This window comes from Somniosus microcephalus, chromosome 8 (assembly GCF_052327205.1).
Source record: "Somniosus microcephalus isolate GS21.2 chromosome 8, FLI_Smic_1.0, whole genome shotgun sequence".
Classification (NCBI taxonomy): Eukaryota; Metazoa; Chordata; class Chondrichthyes; order Squaliformes; family Somniosidae; genus Somniosus; species Somniosus microcephalus.
The window spans coordinates 82,466,538-82,486,582 of NC_140994.1; the positions used below are offsets into that span (position 1 = coordinate 82,466,538).

General features: G+C 47.0%; 1 protein-coding gene across 1 annotated transcript in view; it reads right to left on the reverse strand.

Moving 5' to 3' along the window:
- The window catches only part of LOC147113672 (transmembrane protein 26-like), a 204,184-nt gene that overhangs the window by 175,370 nt on the left and 8,769 nt on the right, over positions 1–20,045 (reverse strand). Inside the window, exons 2-5 of the mRNA XM_085994960.1 lie at positions 13,873–14,002; positions 9,759–9,827; positions 9,246–9,454; positions 9,085–9,161 (exon numbers count right to left, since the gene is read on the reverse strand). Coding sequence (XP_085851086.1) covers positions 9,085–9,161; positions 9,246–9,454; positions 9,759–9,827; positions 13,873–14,002 — 485 coding nt within the window. The remainder of the gene's footprint in view (positions 1–9,084; positions 9,162–9,245; positions 9,455–9,758; positions 9,828–13,872; positions 14,003–20,045) is intronic.

A 20,045-nucleotide genomic window follows, 5' to 3' on the forward strand; every position in this document is an offset into this window, starting at 1 on the left:
TTGCCGTTATATGTAACGTTCACCATTATTTTTCCTTTGGGGTAGACTTTTTGCCCCATGTACATCTTCAAGACAATCTTTGTATCTCTCAAGGGTATATGTGAGAATAGCCGCTTGTAGTCCCTTCGGTTTATGACTGTTAGGGCTGATCCTGTGTCCAATTCCATTTTCACTTGGACTCCTGCTATCTTGAGCGTGACCCAGATAGTTTGGTGATCCTCCGTTTTGATCACATTATGCAGTTTCAGACAACCCAGCTCCTTACTTCCGGAGTCTGTATCACTTTTCTGTTCATCTGAACTACTCTCCGTCACCTTATGTACCTTCTTGTACTTCTCTTGTGGAGATTTCTTGCTGCTGGTTTTCTTTCCCGACCTGCAGACTCTTGCTATGTGTCCTACTTTTCCAAACTGTCTGCACACTTTGTCCTTGAACCAGCAATCATTATGGTCGTGTGTTGTTCTGCCACAGTGATAGCACTTCACTGTTCCGTATGACATTTCATTTGTGCCATATTCTTGCGGTCTCCATTGTATCTCTGCAGCGCCCCGTGCTGCTGCTTCGTGTGATACTGCAATGCTGAAAGCCTTGTCCAGCGTAAGATCCTTTTCTGATAGAAGCCGTTTCTGGGTTCCTTCACTTTGAAGCCCACACACAAACTTGTCCCTTAAAGTATCTGCTAGTCCTGTTCCAAACTGGCAGTGTTTCGATAGATTGCGCAGTTCCGTTAAATACTCAGCATTACTTTCATCTTTATGCTGGTTCCTTTTGTGAAACTTAAATCTTTCTGCTATCAGCAGCGGTGTGGGATTTAAGTGGTCCTGTAGGATTCACACTATGTTTTCAAAATCCTTTTCTACTGGCTTCTCTGGGGTTACTAGGTTTCGTAGTAAGCCATACGTTTTTGCACCCATTGAATTCAACAATACCAGCGCTTTCTTGTCATCTGGCACTTCATTCGCCTTGCAGTATACTTCTATGCGTTCAACATATGTCGTCCAATCTTCAACTTCATTGTCGAACGCTGTGATACTGCCAATCTTCGGCATTTTTGGGTGTGGTTAGACTGGCTTAAAATGGCGTCTCCCGCACTTTCCTTTCTTCCCCGCTGCAGCTTAAAATGGCGTCTCCCGCGCTTTCCTTTCTTCCCCGCTGCGACTTAAAATGGCCTCTCCCGCGCTGCTGCCAACGCCGCTCTCGGCGGTCCTCGTGGCAAATGGCGATGCCCTGTGAGTTTCGTGCGCTGCTCCTGCGCTGCTGCCAATGCCGCTCTCTGCGGTCCTCGTGGCAATGGCAGCGCCTCGCGTTTTCCTGCGTGCCTCTCTCCCCCGTTGACGCTGCTCGGCCCTTGAACACCGGCTGCGCTCTGCGCGTTTTCCTGCGCGTCTCTCTCCCCCGTTGATGCTGCTCGGCCCTTGAACACCGGCTGCGCTCTGCTCTCTCTCGTCTCTCTCCCCGTTGACGCCGCTCGGTCCTGAACACCCGCTGCGCCCTGTGCGCTCTGCCCTCTCTCTCTCCCCCGTCGACGCTGGTTGGCCTTTTTCTGTGCCGCTCGGTCGGCTCTAGCCGCTGCTGTCCGGGAAGGGTCTGCGCAGTACCTGTTGCCAGCCCGTTTTGCTGGACCACTGTGACTGGAAAGCCAAGCCTGGCTCTCGACAGCCTCCCCTGTGATGCTCAAATCTCCGCTGGATGACTGGGCGGTTGCCCGTGGTCGACGCCCGTGCTTCTGGACTCGACCTCCTTCCACTGTTCTCCAGGAGCGAATCCCTGGGAGGTGATGCAGAGTTGCAGGTAGGTTCGAATCTGCTTGTCGCCAATGTTGTGTCTGTGTATAATAAGACACAGACTGCAGGAGAAACGGCACAACAGGTGTTTACTGAATGAGGGTTACTCTAGAACTAACTGTACAGGTCACAACTCAGGGTTTATATACAGGTGTGGTCACTGCCGGTACTACAGTATACAGGAGCTGTAAAAAGCAGTTCTCTCCCTTAAAGGTACATACATTACAAAATCTAAATCTCTCAACAATAACCAGGGGTTTCGGTGAAAAATGTGCTCCAAGAATGTCCACTAGTTGCTTATATGTTTTAGTTCCTGGCTTATCTGGCTGCATGAGGCTGCGAAGTAAATTGAATGTCTTCGGCCCGATTACACTCAAAAAGGTAGGCACGACCTTTCCATTTGCCACCGCATTCGCCAATACAAAATGGTCAAAATGTTTCGTATAAGCGCTCCATTGCTCCACATTTTCATCAAAATCACCGATGTTTCCTAATATAGTAGCAATCTCACGTTTCAAATTAAAATTTCTGTTTACTCACTGCCGTAACGTTAATGTGATGCTGCAATCTCTGTTCTGAGTGTTTTGTAGTCGAAAACAATAAAGTTCCCACAACACAGATTCATCCGATCCTCATCGCCACTTGTTGTGTCGGTACCTTTCTACCTAGACACAATTTAGGACTCAGAACTCAGAGATTCAAACATGAAGTGCTTTATTGGAAGGAAAGGAAGTTCTGGAAAGTTCCAAACAAAGAGAGCTAAACTTAACCGAGAGAACACCCAACCATTTATCTCCTGTGACAGCACCACCACAGGTGGGAGGAGAACACACAATACATAACAAACACCACACAAAACAAGTCCCCATCACACCTCACTCTGTGAACTAATACCACACAAAACAGTCCCCATCACACCTCACTCCGTGAACTAACACCACACAAAACAAGTCCCCATCACACCTCACTCCATGAACTAACATCACACAAAACAAAACAAGAACCCATCACACCTCACTCCATGAACTAACACCACGCCAAACAAACAAGTCTCAATCACACCTCACTCCATGAACTAACACCCCACAAAACAAATCCCCATCACACCTCACTCCGTGAACTAACACCACAGAAAACAAAGCAAGACTCCATCACACCTCACCCCGTGAACTAACAACACACAAAACAAGTCCCCATCACACCTCACTCCATGAACACCACACAAAACAGAACAAGTTCCCATCACAACTCACTCCGTGAACTAACACCACACAATACAAGTCCCCATCTCACCTCACTCCATTAACTAACACCACACAAGTCAAGTCCCCATCACACCTCACTCAGTGAATTAACACTACACAAAACAAAACTAGCCCCTGACATGAATCTTGTCATTCATGTGAAAATGACTTTGAAATAATACTGGGCGGCCTGCTGGTGGCGCTGTCCAGGGAGAGTATAAATACTCGGGCATGGGCCCAGCTTGCTTGGAACATTCTTTAACAGGAACTAGTGAAGGACACAACTAGACTTCCATGTTGTAAAACAGTTGATTGAAACTTTGTTTAACGCTTCAACCAACTGCCTAGTAGTTTTCTTACGTCAATTTAATCAACTGGAACTTGCCCCACGCTCCGAGTGATTTTGGGAATAGATGGCTACGACTCAAACGGTAGAAGGGAGCCAGACGTAGTAATCAATCCATCATGGAGAAACTACTCAGACCCGTCCGTCTTGACCTGGACCCGAATTCACCTACAACTGCTAAGGAATGGAAACTCTGGTATCGTACCTTCGGCAACTTCCTCGGGGCTTGTGGTGAGAATGTTCCTGATAAGTTACAAATGCTTGCCAATTATGTATCTCCTCATCTGTTTGACTATATCGAAGACTGTGTATACTATGACTCCGCTATCCAAATACTGCAGCAACTATATGTTAAGGCCCGAAACAAAATTTTTGCTCAGCACGTACTGGCCACAACTCGACAACAACCCAGGGTATCACTTGACGAATTCCTTTAAAAGCTTCGCAGGCTCAGCAAAGACTGTAATCTCAAAGCTGTCTCAACTGAGCAGTACCAGGAGGAATTAATTCCGCAATTCTTCCGTCCGTCGGATGGTTCGCTCATACATGCTACACAGCCTATGCAGCAACTCAGCATTGACTTTAAAGGGCCACTGCCTTCTTCAACGCGAAACACCTACTTGCTTACCATGGTGGATGAATATTCACGCTTTCCCTTTGCTTTTCCCTGTCCCAATATGCTTACTTCCACAGTGATCAAATGCCTCGATCAGGGCTTTTCCCTTTGCGGTACGGCCAATTTCATCCACTCTGGTCGGGGTCCCTCCTTCATGTCAAGCGAACTCAAAAGTTATCTTTCCCAATGGGGAATTGCCACAAGTAAAATGACACCGTATCATCCTATTGGAAACAGACAGGTTGAGAGATACAACGCTATCATTTGGAACGCTGTTCGTCTTGCACTGAGGTCACACAACCTATCAGACCAGCAGTGGGAAACTATGCTCCCTGACGCGTTGCATTCCATCAGGTCTCTCCTTTCTACATCCACCAACGCTACTCCTCACAAACGATTCTTCAGGTTCCAGCGTCGCTCCACTCATGGGACATCCCTACCATCATGGTTGGCAGCTCCTGGCCCCATGCTGCTCCGAAGATTTGTCCGATCCTCCAAGAGTGATCCCCTCGTCGACGAAGTGGAACTGACGGATGTCAATCCCACGTACGCGCACGTGCGGTACCCTGATGACCAGGAGTCCACAGTTTCACTGCAGGATCTGGCTCCCTGCCCAATCGGTCCCACGGACCCAATCGATAGAGGGATCCGTATTAACGACACCGATACTCTGCGCTCCTTCGAGGACGCCGCCGATACTCTGCTCTCCTCCAAGGATGACGCCCTACCCGGGACGTCAAGGGATCTGCCAGCTATTCCGCTGGGTCAACCCGGGGAACAGAGCGCTCCCCACAGGATGACCACCTGAAGCCAGGACACCAGTCAATCACCGACTACTGAGCAGTATGAAGCCAGCTCTGCGCCGGTGGGGGCCCGCACCCGAGGCCACGGTCTCCCCCAGTCCCCCTCAGGTCGGTCAAGGCGACACGGGCTCTGCCAGTCCGCCGTTACGAACCAAGCGACCCAGGGACCACGACACGGTCCAAGGAGACGTACCTTCCGGCCACAAACGGAGATCCAAACAACTGCGGCTATTCGCAGTCCAATTAATCCGGTAGAAGGAAGTTGCCGGACTACCAATCCTTCAGGCGGGAAGACTGACATGAATCTTGTCATTCATGTGGAAATGACTTATGAAATAATACTGGGCGGCCTGCTGGTGGCGCTGTCCAGAGAGAGTATAAATACTCGGGCATGGGCCCAGCTTGCTCGGAACATTCTTTAACAGGAACTAGTGAAGGACACAACTAGACTTCCATGTTGTAAAACAGTTGATTAAAGCTTTGTTTAACGCTTAGACCAAGTGCCTAGTAGTTCTTTTACATCAGTCCCCATCACACCTCACTCCATGAACTAACACCACACAAAACAAGTCCCCATCACACCTCACTCCGTGAACTAAAACCACACAAAACAAAACTAGTCCCCATCACACCTCACTCTATGAACTAACACCACAAAAAACAAAACAAGTCCCCATCACACCTCACTCCATGAACTAACACCACACAAAACATAGGAACATAGGGTCAGGAGTAGGCCACTGAGCCCCTCGAGCCTGTTCCACCATTTAATGAGATCATGGCTGATCTGCGACCTAACTCCATCTACCTGCCTTTGGCCCAGATCCCTTAATACCTTTGGTTAACAATAATCTATCAATTTCAGATTTAAAATTAGTGATTGGCCTAGCATCAACTGTCGTTTGGGGAAGAGAGTTCCAAACTTCTACCACCCTTTGGCCGGAATTTCTCCGCTACTCAGAGGGCGGGTTTGGAGGCAGGTCCACTGTCAAAATCTAATAGATTGACAGCAGCTCGGTATCCCGGTCTGAAACCGCCTCTGTGTCAGTTTCCCAAGTGCGGGGTCTGCCTGCGCTTTGCAGACCTGGCATTAAGCAGCAGGTCAGCCAATTGAGATAGTTAAGAGGGTCTTTAAAGGTAGTTGAACGGCATTTTACCACCTTCTTGCCATTTTTCCAACTTTTCCATGAGGTTCCCATCACTCGGGGATCACATCAGATAAGTGTGTCAGGTTCTCTATGACTCGCCATTGCTGTGAATAGGTGACAGCTGCAAAAGTGGTATAAAAGCCACCATTTCACAGCTGTTCACTTTCCAATGTCAGAAGCTTGAGCCATCAGGATTTGGAAGACACTTTTGAGCTGCATGCAGTTTGGAAGTGTTTGGAGTAAACTCTCTATCCACTGTCACCTCCTTGGAGCAAGCTCTCTCACCATTGATAGATTGCTTCTGTCACCTCAACTTCAGCTGCCATATATTCCAGCAACATCGATGCCCTTGGAAAAATCTCACCTTGGTCCTCAGAATCCTTCCACAATCAGCCCTAACACCAACATCACCAGGCACCCTAACATCACCAACAACTACACCAACCTTCTCTGCAATCACCTGATGTTGCACAGGACACAGGGCATCAGCACCTGAGCACGTTGCTGCCCGGGAGGCCAGCGATGGCCTCACCATAGCCAGATTTACTTCACTTGATGCTGTACACCCTGGCTGCCACATTATGTGCCAGGCTGGCACCACCCCACGCCAGCACCATAAAGCATCCCTACAATGTCCAAGCCATTCTTTTCACACTCATCACCATTGGTGGGGGGGGGTGGAGGGGTGGGGACGTTATGTCTCCCCATTCACTGGAACTCACTAAGACACTTCCAAAAGTGCACACAAATCTGTCCAAGAACGCAAAGTGTTGAAAATAAAGGTTTCAATGTTTAACACCACATTAACAGAAACTTTACATGAACATTGCATAAAACATCCAAATGCCTACCCTTGTGTGTTGTTAGTTGATACGATTGGACAAGGATGAGGGTGAGTGTGAGGGGTGGCTAGTGAGATGGGGATGTGATAATGTAGATTGAGAGGGATGGGTGGAGATGCAAGGTAAGTTGGTGTGAGTAAGGATGTGCAGGAGTAGGGTCAGGAAAGCAGAGTGATGGGAATGTGATGAGTGGCACAGCAGGATGAGGTTGAGTGTGGCTTTGCAGTAACGTTTCGTGATCTACTGAGATCATTGAAAGGTTTGCGCCACTGCAGCCTGGTCCTCCTGTGCAATGTGCAACCAGGCTACGTTGGTCTCCTGGGGAGGTCTCTTCCGCCCATGGGAAGGGAAGAGGGCCTCCCTGCGTGCTGTGACTACCTCCATAAGCATATGGAGGGAGTCATGGGAGAGCCTGGGTGCAGCCGTGCATCTTTGTGCAGTGCTTGTCAGTGTTTGCAGCACCTCAATGCTGCAGAACACTGACAGCAGAACTGTCAAATTCAATTTGGACATGGTCCCTTTAAGGTCCCTTCAAATGACGTCATCAGACCCGCTTCCTTTTAATTGACCGGGAACCTCGCAGGGTGTGCTTAAAAAGCCCTATTATTATAAAATCATGCCAGAGGCCGGGATCCAGACAGCTGCGAGGTCAGCACCTGCCATGGACGTCGCCCGCCATGGACCCACCGAGGTTTGTAAAATCCAGCCCTTTGTGTGTAGAAGTGTTTCCTACCTTCACTTCTGAAAGGTCTGGATCTAATTTTTAGGTTCTGTCCCTCGTCCTAGGCTCCCCAACCAGCGGTATTAGTTTCTCTGTATCTACCCTATCAGTTCCCCTTAATATCTTGAAAAACTTTGATCAAATCACCCCTTAACCTTCTAAATTCTAGGGAATACAACCCTAATTTGTGTAATCTCTCCTCGTAATTTAACCCTTGGAATCCAGGTATTATTCTGGTAAACCTACGCTGCACTCCCTCCAAGACCAATATATTCTTTCTATGGTGTGGTGCCCAGAACTGCTCACAGTACTCCAGGTGTGGTCTAACCAGGGCTTTGTACAGCTGCAGCATAACTTCTACCCCCTTGTATTCTAGTCCACTAGATATAAAGGCCAGCATTCCATTAGCCTTTTTGATTACTTTCTGTACCTGTCCATGACATTTTAATGATCTGTGTACCTGGACCCCCCAAGCCACCCCCCCCCCCACCCATTTACTAGTTCAAAATCTTTATGACCGCCCTATTCATCCTTTCCGCTAGGACTGTGGTCCCAGACTGGTTCAGGTGGAGCCTGGATCACCCGTACAGTTCCTTCCTATTCTAGTACTGGTGCCAGTGTCCCATGAAATGGACCTCCTCTTTCCCACACCATTCCTTCAGCCATGTGTTTACTTCCCTAATCTGCTTATCCCTACGCTAAGTTGCACGTGGCTCGAGTAATAATCCAAGATTATAACCTTTGAGGTCCTGTTCTTGAATTTAGCTCCTAGTTCCTGGTACTCCCCAAACAGGATCTCTTGCCTACTCTTCCCTATGTTGTTGGTCCCAACATGGATCACAACAGCTGGATCCTCCCCCTCCCTCTCCAATATCCTTTTAAGCCGGTTCAAGATGTCCCTCACCCTGGCACCAGGTAGGCAACATCGCATGTGGGACTCTTGATCTTGCTTACAAAGGATGCTATCTGTCCCCCAAATTATTGAATCTCCTACAACTACCATATTAGGCTTCCTCTCCTCCTCCTCCTCCCCCTTAGGACAGCCTCCTGCTCCAAAGTACCATGGTCTGCATTCTGACTGTCCTTCCAACAGTACCACACAAACTGCAGCGGTTCAAGAGGGTGGCTCAGCGCCACCTTCTCAAGGGCAACTAGGAATGGGCAATAAATGCTGGCCTTGCCAGCGAAGCCTACATCCCATAAATGATTTTTTTTTTAAGTCTTTATTCTTATCTCCACAGGCAGCAAGTACATTGTCCCTGTTGGATAGGATCAGTTTCTGCAGACCATCATTCTCTATCTTACCTGGGCTCCCCTTACTCTGTACACTATCGGTCACACCAACCCCATTCTGATCCTGCACCTCTCTACAACAAGTCCCCATTGCACAAGTCACTACGTGAACTAACACCAAACAAAACAAGTCCCCATCGCACCTCACTGCATGAACTAACACCACAGCATGTACACACTTCGGGAACAAAAGTAGCATTTTCCAAAACTGAAAATATACCTGAACACAATCACCATTAACGTTTGCAAAATACTCTGAGGGAGTAGAAAGCAGTGTTAAGATTTACCTGTAAGGTCCAAGGGAAACTGCAGCATACTCCATGTCCAAATGGCCAGAATGGCATATACCAGCTCAGGGTGGCATCTGAAATCAGCATTACAGCTAGTTAGTTAATGATGCACAGCTCCAATAACACTGACGCTATTTTCTGCTTAGTATAAAGCCCACCTGACCCTCTGCTCTGACAGGGTTTCACTCTTAAACTCCAGTATATCAGCAGCAATTCCCACAAACGTCAGGAGGAGCTGGGATAGTTGGTCGCGGTTGATGCCCACTCCCATAGGAAGTATCCATTTGCCTATGATAAGTAGGATCATGAGGGTCTGGTGAAAGCCTAGTGTCCAGGAGTTAGCTGTGGCATTCAAAAAGCGGATGACCTGAAAAATTATTTAAAACAAGAAGTGAGACAAAAGAGAATGCAAGAGATTTAAGAGGTAAATGCAACGACATCATCTGTTCACACAAATGAGATACAGTAGAGAAAAGGAATAATAATCACACAGAATTCCAAGATCTCAAAGTAGAGCTTTGTTTGTGCACATCTTTTTTATTGATATGATGATGATTGTTGAAGTATTTTATTGCTTATTGGCACAAGTGGATATATGAAGCGAGATGAAGTTCATATGCAGCATTGGTGTTTTATGTAGAAAAAAGTGCAACAAAAGCGAATAGATTTACCTGAGTGATTGAATTACTGGAATTCTGGGACCTTTCTGTAGCTGGTTCTTCAGTTGAAGGGACAGTATGCTGTAAATTAATTTTCACAGGTTATCTGTATTGTTTGGGACTCTAGAAAGCCACACATCGCAGAACTCTAGACTCAAAGGGTTAACTCTGCGATCCCTCTGAGTGTGGTTCAGAGAATCAGGGGACAAGCCACACAAACCACTGAACATAGGGCCACATCAAAGGCTCCTTTAGCAGCTGAGCCCAGGGATTTGGACCTCATAAGGCCAGCCTGTCACTCTCATTGTCACCCTGTCTGACGTCCTGCCTACCCGTTACCCTGCCTACTTGTCCGCCCACTGGCCCTGCCCACCAGCCCTGTCCACCTGCTCTGCCCTACTTGCCCACCCTGACTACATAACTGCCCTGCCCACCTGTCAACCTTACAAACAGTTAGGCCCCAAAATTCCTGGGAGTCCGCTCTGGCAACGGAAGTGCGGTGGAGTAGAACCCATACTTACTCTAACCCCAGGCTGGAGATCCCATCCCAAGTCCTAGGGACAGCGTCATTTACATGGCTGGGATGGGTCGCTGGTATCTGGGGTGGCCCACAATGTCTGGAGTGGACCGCAGGTGTCTGGGGTGGGCTGTCAGTGTCTGGGGTGGGCCGCAGGTGGCTGGAGTGGACTGCCGGTGTCTGGGGTGGGCCGTCAGCATCTGGGGAGGGCCGCAGGTGTCTGGAGTGGGCCGCTGGTGTCTGGGGTAGGCCTCAGGTGTCTAGGGAGGGCCGCAGGTGTCTGGAGTGGGCCGCTGGTGTCTGGGGTAGGCCTCAGGTGTCTAGGGAGGGCCGCAGGTGTCTGGGGAGGGCCGCAGGTGTCTGGGGTGGGCCGCAGGTGGCTGCGAGGGCAATCAGTGGTGTATTGCCCCACAGCCTCCCAAGGCCCAATGGGGGCTGAAGACAAAAAGTAACCTTTTGCAGTCTTCAGCTGCAAGAAGAGGCACGAGACAAGCTCATCAAACTGCCTCCCCACGCAACACCCCACCCCAGGGGGGCAGGTGGAAGATCCGCCTATGTTCCCTTTTTAACAGAAAATGCCTGGTAGCAATAAACGGGGCACAATTCCAGAAGAACTGGGCTGAAATTCCGGCCGCAGGCGGCTCATTTGCCCTCTCTCTCCACCCTTGGTCCAGGCCTCTGCTGCAGTACATGTTTCAGTATCTGCTTGTTCCTGATTCAGACCTGCTGTGTCTGGCTGTATGACGGAGAACCAGTTTCCATCGGTTATGTTAACAAGCGAATATAACGCTGTGTACATTTGAACTCCCATTAACAACTATTAATACCATTATGGGTCTTTGCTGGAGGTATTGATGAGCATCTCAACTGGTACTGTAACGTTTGCACGATTCACAAGGTGAGCATTAGACAGACAACTGCTATGCTCTTTTCTAGCTTGTGGAACCTAAGTAGGACACAAGATGCACTAGTTAAGTACACGGGATTGAAGCAGTGTTGAGGACGAGCGTGACTTGAAGACAAGGAATCAAGAAATCAACAGGTGGGAAGGGAGGTACTGAACATGTTGTGAATAGGAGACATTGTGAAGGGCATCTCATGCAGATATACGGAGGCCGGTATGGTAACTGTGTTACTGGACTAGTAACCTGCATTGTGCAGAGAACCTAAGTTCAAATCCTACCATGACCATGACCGTTTGGGAATTTAAATTCCGTTTTTTTTTTATTCTGACCGGGTGACAGGCCCCAATAGTTGCAGCTGCCGGAGACAGATTGTTTTTGGAGATGGTGGGACGTGCTTTGAACCTTCTGATCTCCACGTTTCTGACACAGTCGTAACAGCGGACTCCACATATTTGTCAGAAGTGCCATTGGTCAAAGGACAAATCCTGCGTTGATTGCCAATGTGTTCTTTGGCATACAGCATTACTATGACAGCAGAGTGGGATTTACATTTAAACTCACACCCCCCCCCTTCAGAAAGGGTAATTGATCACAGGGCGATTAATTACAACCCCCCGCCCCATTTAAAATACAATTCCAGTGCTACCCCAGAGGCAGCCAGTCACGTTCTGTTGCTCCAGGCACTTCCCTCCTTCTCTTCCCCATGAGCAGGCCCCCCAACCGGACAGCAACCCCCCCTTTGGAGTCCACCAAAATGACCCAACTGAAACCAACCCTGGGAAATGGTTTGGGTCATCAGCGTAGCCGTGGGGGCAGGTGGGAGTCTCGTCCCATTCTACCAAACTGTGGCAAGATCCCATCCAGGATCTTTAAGTATCACAGACAGGAGTTAGAGACAGGTGTGACAGGAAAATATTACAGGATGTAAATATTGCACTTATAGGAACATAGGAACATTAGGAACAGGAGTCAGCCATTCAGCCCTCAAGCCTGCTTCGCCATTCAATCTGCACCTCAACTCTATTTACCCACCTTTGCTCCATATTCCTTGATACCCTGAACTAACAAAAATCCATCACAGTCTTAAAAGTTCCAATTGACCCAGAACCCACAGCCTTATGTGGAAGAGAGAGTTCCACTACCCTTTGTGTGAAAAAGTGCTTCCTGATTTCACCCCTGAACGATCGAGCTCTAAATTTAATGTTCTGCCTCCTTGTTCTGGACTCCCCCACCAGAGGAAATACTTTCTCCGTAGCTACCCTATCAAATCCTTTGAACATCTTAAACGTCTCAATCAGACCACCGCCTCAACCTTCTATACTCAAGGGAATACAAGTCTAGTCTATGCAACCTGTCCTCATAATTTGACCCTTTTAGCCCCGGTATTATTCTGGTGAATCTGCGCTGTCGCCCCTCCAAGGCCAATATATCCTTCCTGAGGTGCGGTGCCCAGAATTAAACGCAGTACTCCAGATGCAGTCTGACCAAGGCTTAATACAACTGTGGCATAACTTCCTCCCCTTTGTATTCCAGCCACGTTGAGATAAAGGCCAACATTCCATTAGGCTTTTTGATCACTTATTGAAGGGTGTGATCTATGCAAGACTATTAGGCCAGATTTTATGGTCAGCGGTGAATGACCAGCCCACAGACCTCTACATGGGATCTGGGACCTGTAAGGCAAGTAACTGTGTTTCGCCTTAGCCAATCATGCTGAAGAATTCTTAATGAGCAGCGCAGTGTCTAAACCAGGAAGTGTCAGATAGAATATTTAATTCCATGCCAAATCATGTACAGAAAGTGAAATAAAGAAAGAGAAAGAAAGATGGGATTAAGAGAGAGATAAAAGACAGAAAGAAAAAGTTTTTAAAAATTCACATTTTTTAAAATCTCCAACAATAATTGAAATCTGAAGGAATGAGACTTTACACTTGTAAAAGTTAATTTTCAGTGCTGGAGAAGTTGTTTGGCAGTAGTTAAGACTTATCATGCTGTTAAAAGTCCACTTACACTAGAATGGACAAGCCCAAACTTTTTCTGGCGAGTTTAGTGGGTATCTAGTGGGCAACTGCAGCAACTTCACACTGTTCCATGTGTTGCAATGCTGAGTCTCTCAGCGAGATACTGGTATAGCGCAGCTTCTGGGGGAGCCGGGCAACTCAGACTGCAACTTCCAGATTTCCACGTTTAACTGCGCATGTGCTGTCACCGGAAGCTGCTGTCCAGTTTACTCTTTAATAACAGTGAGTGTTGATAGCCTGACCATTATTCTGACCGCAAAAATCAGTGCCAATATATTATAGATATCAATAAATAGATTATCCAAACTGACTGTCTCACAGGTCAAGCGTTGTTCCATTGGGGGTGGCAACACTGTCCATCTTACTTTAATTATGTACCTGTTGTGTATGCCAGTGGTTAGCTGACTGCTTCGTATTTACTCTAATGCTTTTTAGAAGATGAATTACTGTAGTGATAAGATGTTAGTTAGCCTTGCAGTACATTAACTGCACCAAATGATGCATCGAAAATGGGCTGTAGAATATAAAAAGAAATATCATTCATTGGCAACGGGAACAACAAGAAACCTACAGGTCAATGGAATGAGAGGAAACATTTATCTTAGTGGCCAATCCAATACCTGTATCAAAATCAGTAAATCAAATACCAACATTTGTCATACAAACGAGTAGAAAAGTCATACCATGCACGTAAGAGAGTAATTCGTTGGAGTACATTCATTGCTGTGTATCCGTTCATCAAGCTGAGCCATTTCAAGGAGCCACACTGGAGGTATTATGTTGATTAGATAAAAAAACAGTGCTGGAGAAAACCTGTTCAAGTGAGCATACAAATATATTACAGTGCAGTAACACAATCATTAATAGCCATTCCTGTCCTTTCAGCGTTAATTTTCATTCATCCATATATCATTATAATGAAAATTTCATATGAGCATCACATTTAAAATGTGTGGTGGAATTCAATTTGTAACGCTATGTGCAGAATTTATCAGTGCTGAAATAGCTATTCAGTAACTTCAGTGCATGAATGACGTATTTTCAGTTCTGCTCAGTTGATGAGACTGGATAACTTACTTCAATCAACTGTGGAGCTCGTTTCATGGCTAGATGTTCAGCTGCCTATGCCCTAAGCTCTGGAATTTCCTCCCTAAACCTCTCCGCCTCACTACCTCTCTTTCCTCCTTTAAGACGCTCTTAAAACCTACCTCTTTGACCAAGCCTGTCCTAATATCTCCTTATTTGGCTCGATGGCGCTATATAAATGCACGTTGTTGTTTTTGTTGTTGTTAATGTTGGAGGAAATGTGCTACAATTTTCAGATATTTGCCTCACGCCGAGCCCCACTCCCTCCAGCGAGCCCTCCTTCACTATGAACCAATGAATGACTTTACACACATATGATCTGGTAATGTAGTGTTGTCCAGGGCTGAACAGAGCCTCCCTTGTTACTGTAATTGTCTCACTGTAAATAGCACAAGCACTCTTGGACCACGGAAGAAGGGTCTGTCAGGCATCAGGGTTTAGGCTATAATCTATGGAACAGGTTTACTGAAAATGAAAAGTGAAAAGACCAACAGAGTAGATTCCACCAGCTTACAACCTTTGTCCCCTAACTCTCCCACTATCACTGGACTTGTATTATAACATCAATAAAGCAAACGTCAGTGTGATGTTGAGTCTACCCAATGTAGTCATGAAATGCTTACACAGGCTGCAGTTCAATAAGATTGGCTGCTAAACATAAAAGAGAAAGGGAAGAACTTGCATTTATATAGCACCTTTTACAACCTCAGGATGTCCCAAAGTGTTTTACTGCCAATGAAGTACATTTGAAGTGCAATCACGGTTGTAATGTGAGGAATGTTGTAAGGAAACGTGGCAACCAATATGTGCATAGCCAGCTCCCACAAACAACAATGGGATGATGACCAGGTAATCTGTTTTAGTGATGTTGTTTGAGGGATAAATACTGGCCAGGACACTGAGGAGAACTCCCCTGCACTTCTTCGAATAGTGCCCTTGGATCTTTTATGTCTGCTTGAGAGGGCAGATGGGGCCTCGGTTTACCAACTGATAAACTGATAGAGCTTACCTTTACTCACCTGTACCAACATGTCCACTGTTCTGCAAGGAAAGAACTTGTAGCAGCATCACTCAGTGGACAAAGTTACACATTGCATTGAGATGTTACAGAAAAGGCTCAAGATTAATTGATTGATGGTCACAAAATGTTGGGGTGTGCTGCCATTTTAAGTCAATGAGGCACATAAAGTTACTTTAACTGTACCACTTACAGGTGCAGTATACGATAGAAGCCAGTTGATCAGCCATGGTGCTGCACACTGGGAGTCAAAACCAAGTGTAGTCTTCAGCTGAAGCTGGGTTTGAGGGCAGGGGTAAAATGAACTAGGGCGCACAGATGTAATTCAGTCCCCATTTTAAAGTTGCACATTTTGTCCTTATTTTTATATAATACTTTGATTTGATATTATGTGTAGTTAAATTAAAAATGGGAAGCAGAGAAGTTGAGTTGGTTAGAGCATTTCCTTTGCCTCACAGACTGAGGAGCTGGGAGACGCAAAATGGAGGCGTTACAACACCACAACTGGTGGGAGGATGTAATTACAACATGACAAATTAACATAGGCAGTTCAAGAGGCTGACCTTAACATGTCCTGACTGGAATTTAACATATACCTACTGCCTTTGTTGCAGCCACCACCATTTTGAAAGGGCCCTACTCCTGGGCGGCAAAACGCCTGCCTATTTCATGTAGTAGGCCCCTTTTAATAGGTAAATCGGCATCCTATGGCATACCTAGGACTCTGATTGCCATTTTAAGAGGGAACTGGTCAGAGCCAAAGAGGCCCAGCAAAGGTAAGTTTTAAATGATTTTTGAGAGCCAGGAGGAGCAAGAGTAGCTCCTATGTATCTTGCTGTGTCTTGCTGCTTCTGTGTGTTGTTCCCATAAATAAATCTGACTATTAAATTTAGCCTGTACACACTTGTCTAACAGAGTGGTGTTTTGTGCCTTTTGAAACAAACAGAAGAATGCAGTGGCATCCCTATATACAATAACTAGAGAGTACGTGTCAACTGTGGGCAGACTATCATGGGTTAGGACATCTCTATGGGTACAGGTTTCAATTTTCAGTCTGCTGATGGAAACTGCCTTTTTACTCTGCAACAGCCCAAACAGTGACGAGCAAATAGCCCAATATTTGTTGAAAGTAAGTGATGAACACACCTCTTGAAGATTAGTCTATTCAATCAAGTTGTTTTATATTTTAGCAACAAGAAAGCTGCTATTTCTTTATTATGATTAGCAGCACTGCCAGGCACTGGTGAAACACGTCAAACTGAAGTTGGCAATGTTTATGTACAAGATTACATTGGGAATCCTTTGTTCTTGCTGAATGACCTTTTCACTCCAAACATAAATTTGGACATTTAGAACTGATATTCTGTAATGATATGCAGTTTTATTATTAAACCCAGATAACCAGCTGCGATTTTATCATCGTCTTGCATCATAATTTATGGAGGGAACTGAATGGTGCAATGGGTTAGTCACAAGCTTTTCACCGCTGAAACATAGCAGGAAAGCATTGCACCGCAAGGGTGGACATATCAGGCCACCAATGGCGGGAGAGTGGGGGTGGGGTGGTTGGAGGAGGGAAGTCATGTGACAAAAACCTCCAGGAATACATCCAACCAGAATTGGCAACCCTATGTGTAAGACGGCTATCATGGCTCGGATAATCTGTTATCGCTCTGTTTGCCCCCATTGTGCTTGGAGTTACTGCTCAATGCACTTCTTTCCCAGGTAGACTTTACCCCTCCCATGTTTGGAGTTGGGGAAGTCCTTGCCCTTGTACAACAGAACCAGTATACACTGCAGCTAGCGACAGTTGCCATTGGCTTGGTTGTGCTTTGCAGATCTTGCCTGCCTCTGACTAACTGCACAAGCTACCTCCGTATTTGGATTCAAGTCGTTCAAGTCTAGTAATGCATCTTACAGAAATGTTACTATGACCCCTACCTCTCATTCACCAGAAATTGAGTGGGGTTAGCGCCCATTTTGAGGCGCTAGAGGGCCTAGCGCCGCAAGTACAGCCGATTGAGAAATTCACTTGGGCGCTGCCATCGGCATTAGCCGGTTGCGCTGCGCCGGCACCGATGACGTCATCGGTGTGCGCAGCGTCCCGGTTGCCGTGGCAACGCGCCCGAACGCCGAAATTGAGTTGCGGCCACCTCGCCCGTGGCAGCCGCAACCAACGATTTTTCAAAAGTTCGCTACGGGTCTTAGCGCCGGCGCATTAAGGTCGCACGGCGGCCGGCCGCTTTCCCGGCGGCCGCCTGCCCGCACCTCCCTCCCCGGACTCCTCCAACACCCCCCCGCGGCACAGATGCGTGTGGGCCGCGAGCCTGGCACTTCTCCGAGGTGCCGGGCTCATTTTTCTCCACAGATCAACGGCCAGCGGTCGGGTGCAGGCAGCTCCTCCTTAACGGAAGGAGGAGGCCTGCACTTCCCCAGCCTGCCGCACCGCATCGGGTGCCGCAGCGGCGGATTAGCGCCGCAATGCGGCAGTCAGCGCCCATTGCGAGGCGCTGACACCCTCCAGTAGCGCCGGCAGCCGTCTGGGCGTGGCGCTACTGAATTTTTGGCGCGCGCAGGGGTACTTAGCGCCGGCGCTAAATTTCCGGCGCTAAAGCCCTGGCGCGGCGCCAACTCAATTTCTAGGCCAAAGTGTTTCCTGTCAACCTATTCCATACTTATTGCTCACCCATGCTAAGCACTCACACAAACTCACAGCTCTTTCATTGCCTCTCATGCATACCCATAACTCAGTGAGGCACACCTTCCAGATGCAATGTACAATTAAAAGCCTTGCTGCACACTTCTTCCAAAGACATAACACCTCACGTCAATGTAACACAACCAAGCTGAATGACGCATGGGCACTTACTGATACTCAGCATGGCCTGCGGGTTGCGCCTTTCTGTTAGTCAACGTCTGCTCCTTCAACTTCCAGCATCTCAATATCACTTTACTGATTGCACAACCTTGGGGGCAAAATGCCAACCTGGAGAAACGCCTTGCTTAATAAAGCATAGGTGGTGAAGGCACATCCCAACTGACCTACAGTAGCTCCCAGATCCTCAATGGGTTCAACATATATGCTGCCAACAACAACAACAACAACAGCAAACCTGAAACTAGAAGTATAGGTGGGTTCAGTTCATTGCAGGTGGAGCACAACCTGAGTGCACTCTGCTGGCCTGGTGCCAAGGTGCAAGGGGGAAGGTTCAGAAAGTTGGTCCCAAAGTATCTGCTGCCAGAAACTGACAGATGCTCTAAATCCAGAAAATGTCAATAACTCTTCTCTGGGATTTTAAATTAGGGGCAGTCAAAAAATCTCATGAGAGGAAACAATTTGGAACCTCAGAGAAGCAACCAATCAGTGCTGCTCATAGGAACAGGAGGAGGCCATTCAGCCCCTCGAGCCTGTTCCACCATTCAATGAGATCATGATTGATCTGTATTTTAACTCCATCTACCCGCTTTGGTTACATAACCCTTAATACCCTTGCCTAACAAAATTCTATCAATCTCAGTCGTGAAATTTTCAATTGACCCCCAGCCTCAACAGCTTTGGGGAGGGAGGGGTCAAGATTTCCACCACCCCTTATGTGAAGACGTGCTTTCTGACATCACCCATGAATGGCCTGGCTCTAATTTTAAGATTGTGCCCCTTGTTCTGAACTCGCCCACCGGAGGAAATAGTTTCTCTCTATCTACCCTATCAACTCCTTTACTCATCTTAAACACCTCAGTTTGATAGTCCTTAAAGAAAGGAGAGACACTGTGTGATAAAAATGATAACTTCCGGGAAGTTATGTCATCACTTCCTGTGAACTATGAACTATGAACTATGAACTGTGTACATACCTCACTTCCTGTCATATGTCACTTCCTGTTGGACTGGTATAAATACTGGTCTGTTCAGTATTGTAAGAGGCTTCTACCAGAGGCATGGTAAAGACCTCTCTTGTGTATATAGTGTGTTTATAAGTTACTTAAAGCTTACTTTAAAGTTACTTGATGGTAAGTCTCCTTTTTCTTACATCAATTTAAGTAACTTAAATATTTACACTGACAAATACTAGACCTTCAGACAAACTCGGAAGTTAAGGATCCAGGGAACCACCCATCATGGAGAAAATCCTTAGACCTATTCGTCTGGACTTGGACCCGAATACACCAGCAGCTGGCAGGGTATGGAAGCATTGGTATCGTACTTTTGAGAATTTTCTGGATGAATGTAAAGTGGATGCTCCTGCTAAATTGAAGATACTTGTCAATTATGTGACCCCAAAAGTGTTCGAATATGTTGATGACTGGGATAATTACGAAGAGGTGATTCGGGCACTTAAGAAACTGTATGCGAAGACCCCAAATGAGGTCTATGCTAGACATCTACTGGCCACAGCCCGACAAGGGCCAGGGGAATCAATTGATGAATTCCTGCAAGAACTTCGCAGGCTCAGCGTAGATTGTAACTTTCAGGCAGCCTCAGCTGAGCTGTACCGCCAAGAAATGATTCGTGATGCTTTCATCTGCGGGATTGCCTCTCCATTTATACGCCAGCGTCTACTAGAAAGTAAAACACTTGAGCTACAAAAAGCTTTTGACCTAGCTTGTTCACTGGATTTGGCAAAGAGAAATGCAGACCTCTATCAGCTGCCCAGATCTCGATCTGCTGCTGTAGCTGCAACCAGACAATTCAAGCGGTCTCAGGTGAACCCTATCATGGGGGAATCTAATTCTGATAATTCTGATGAAGAAGAG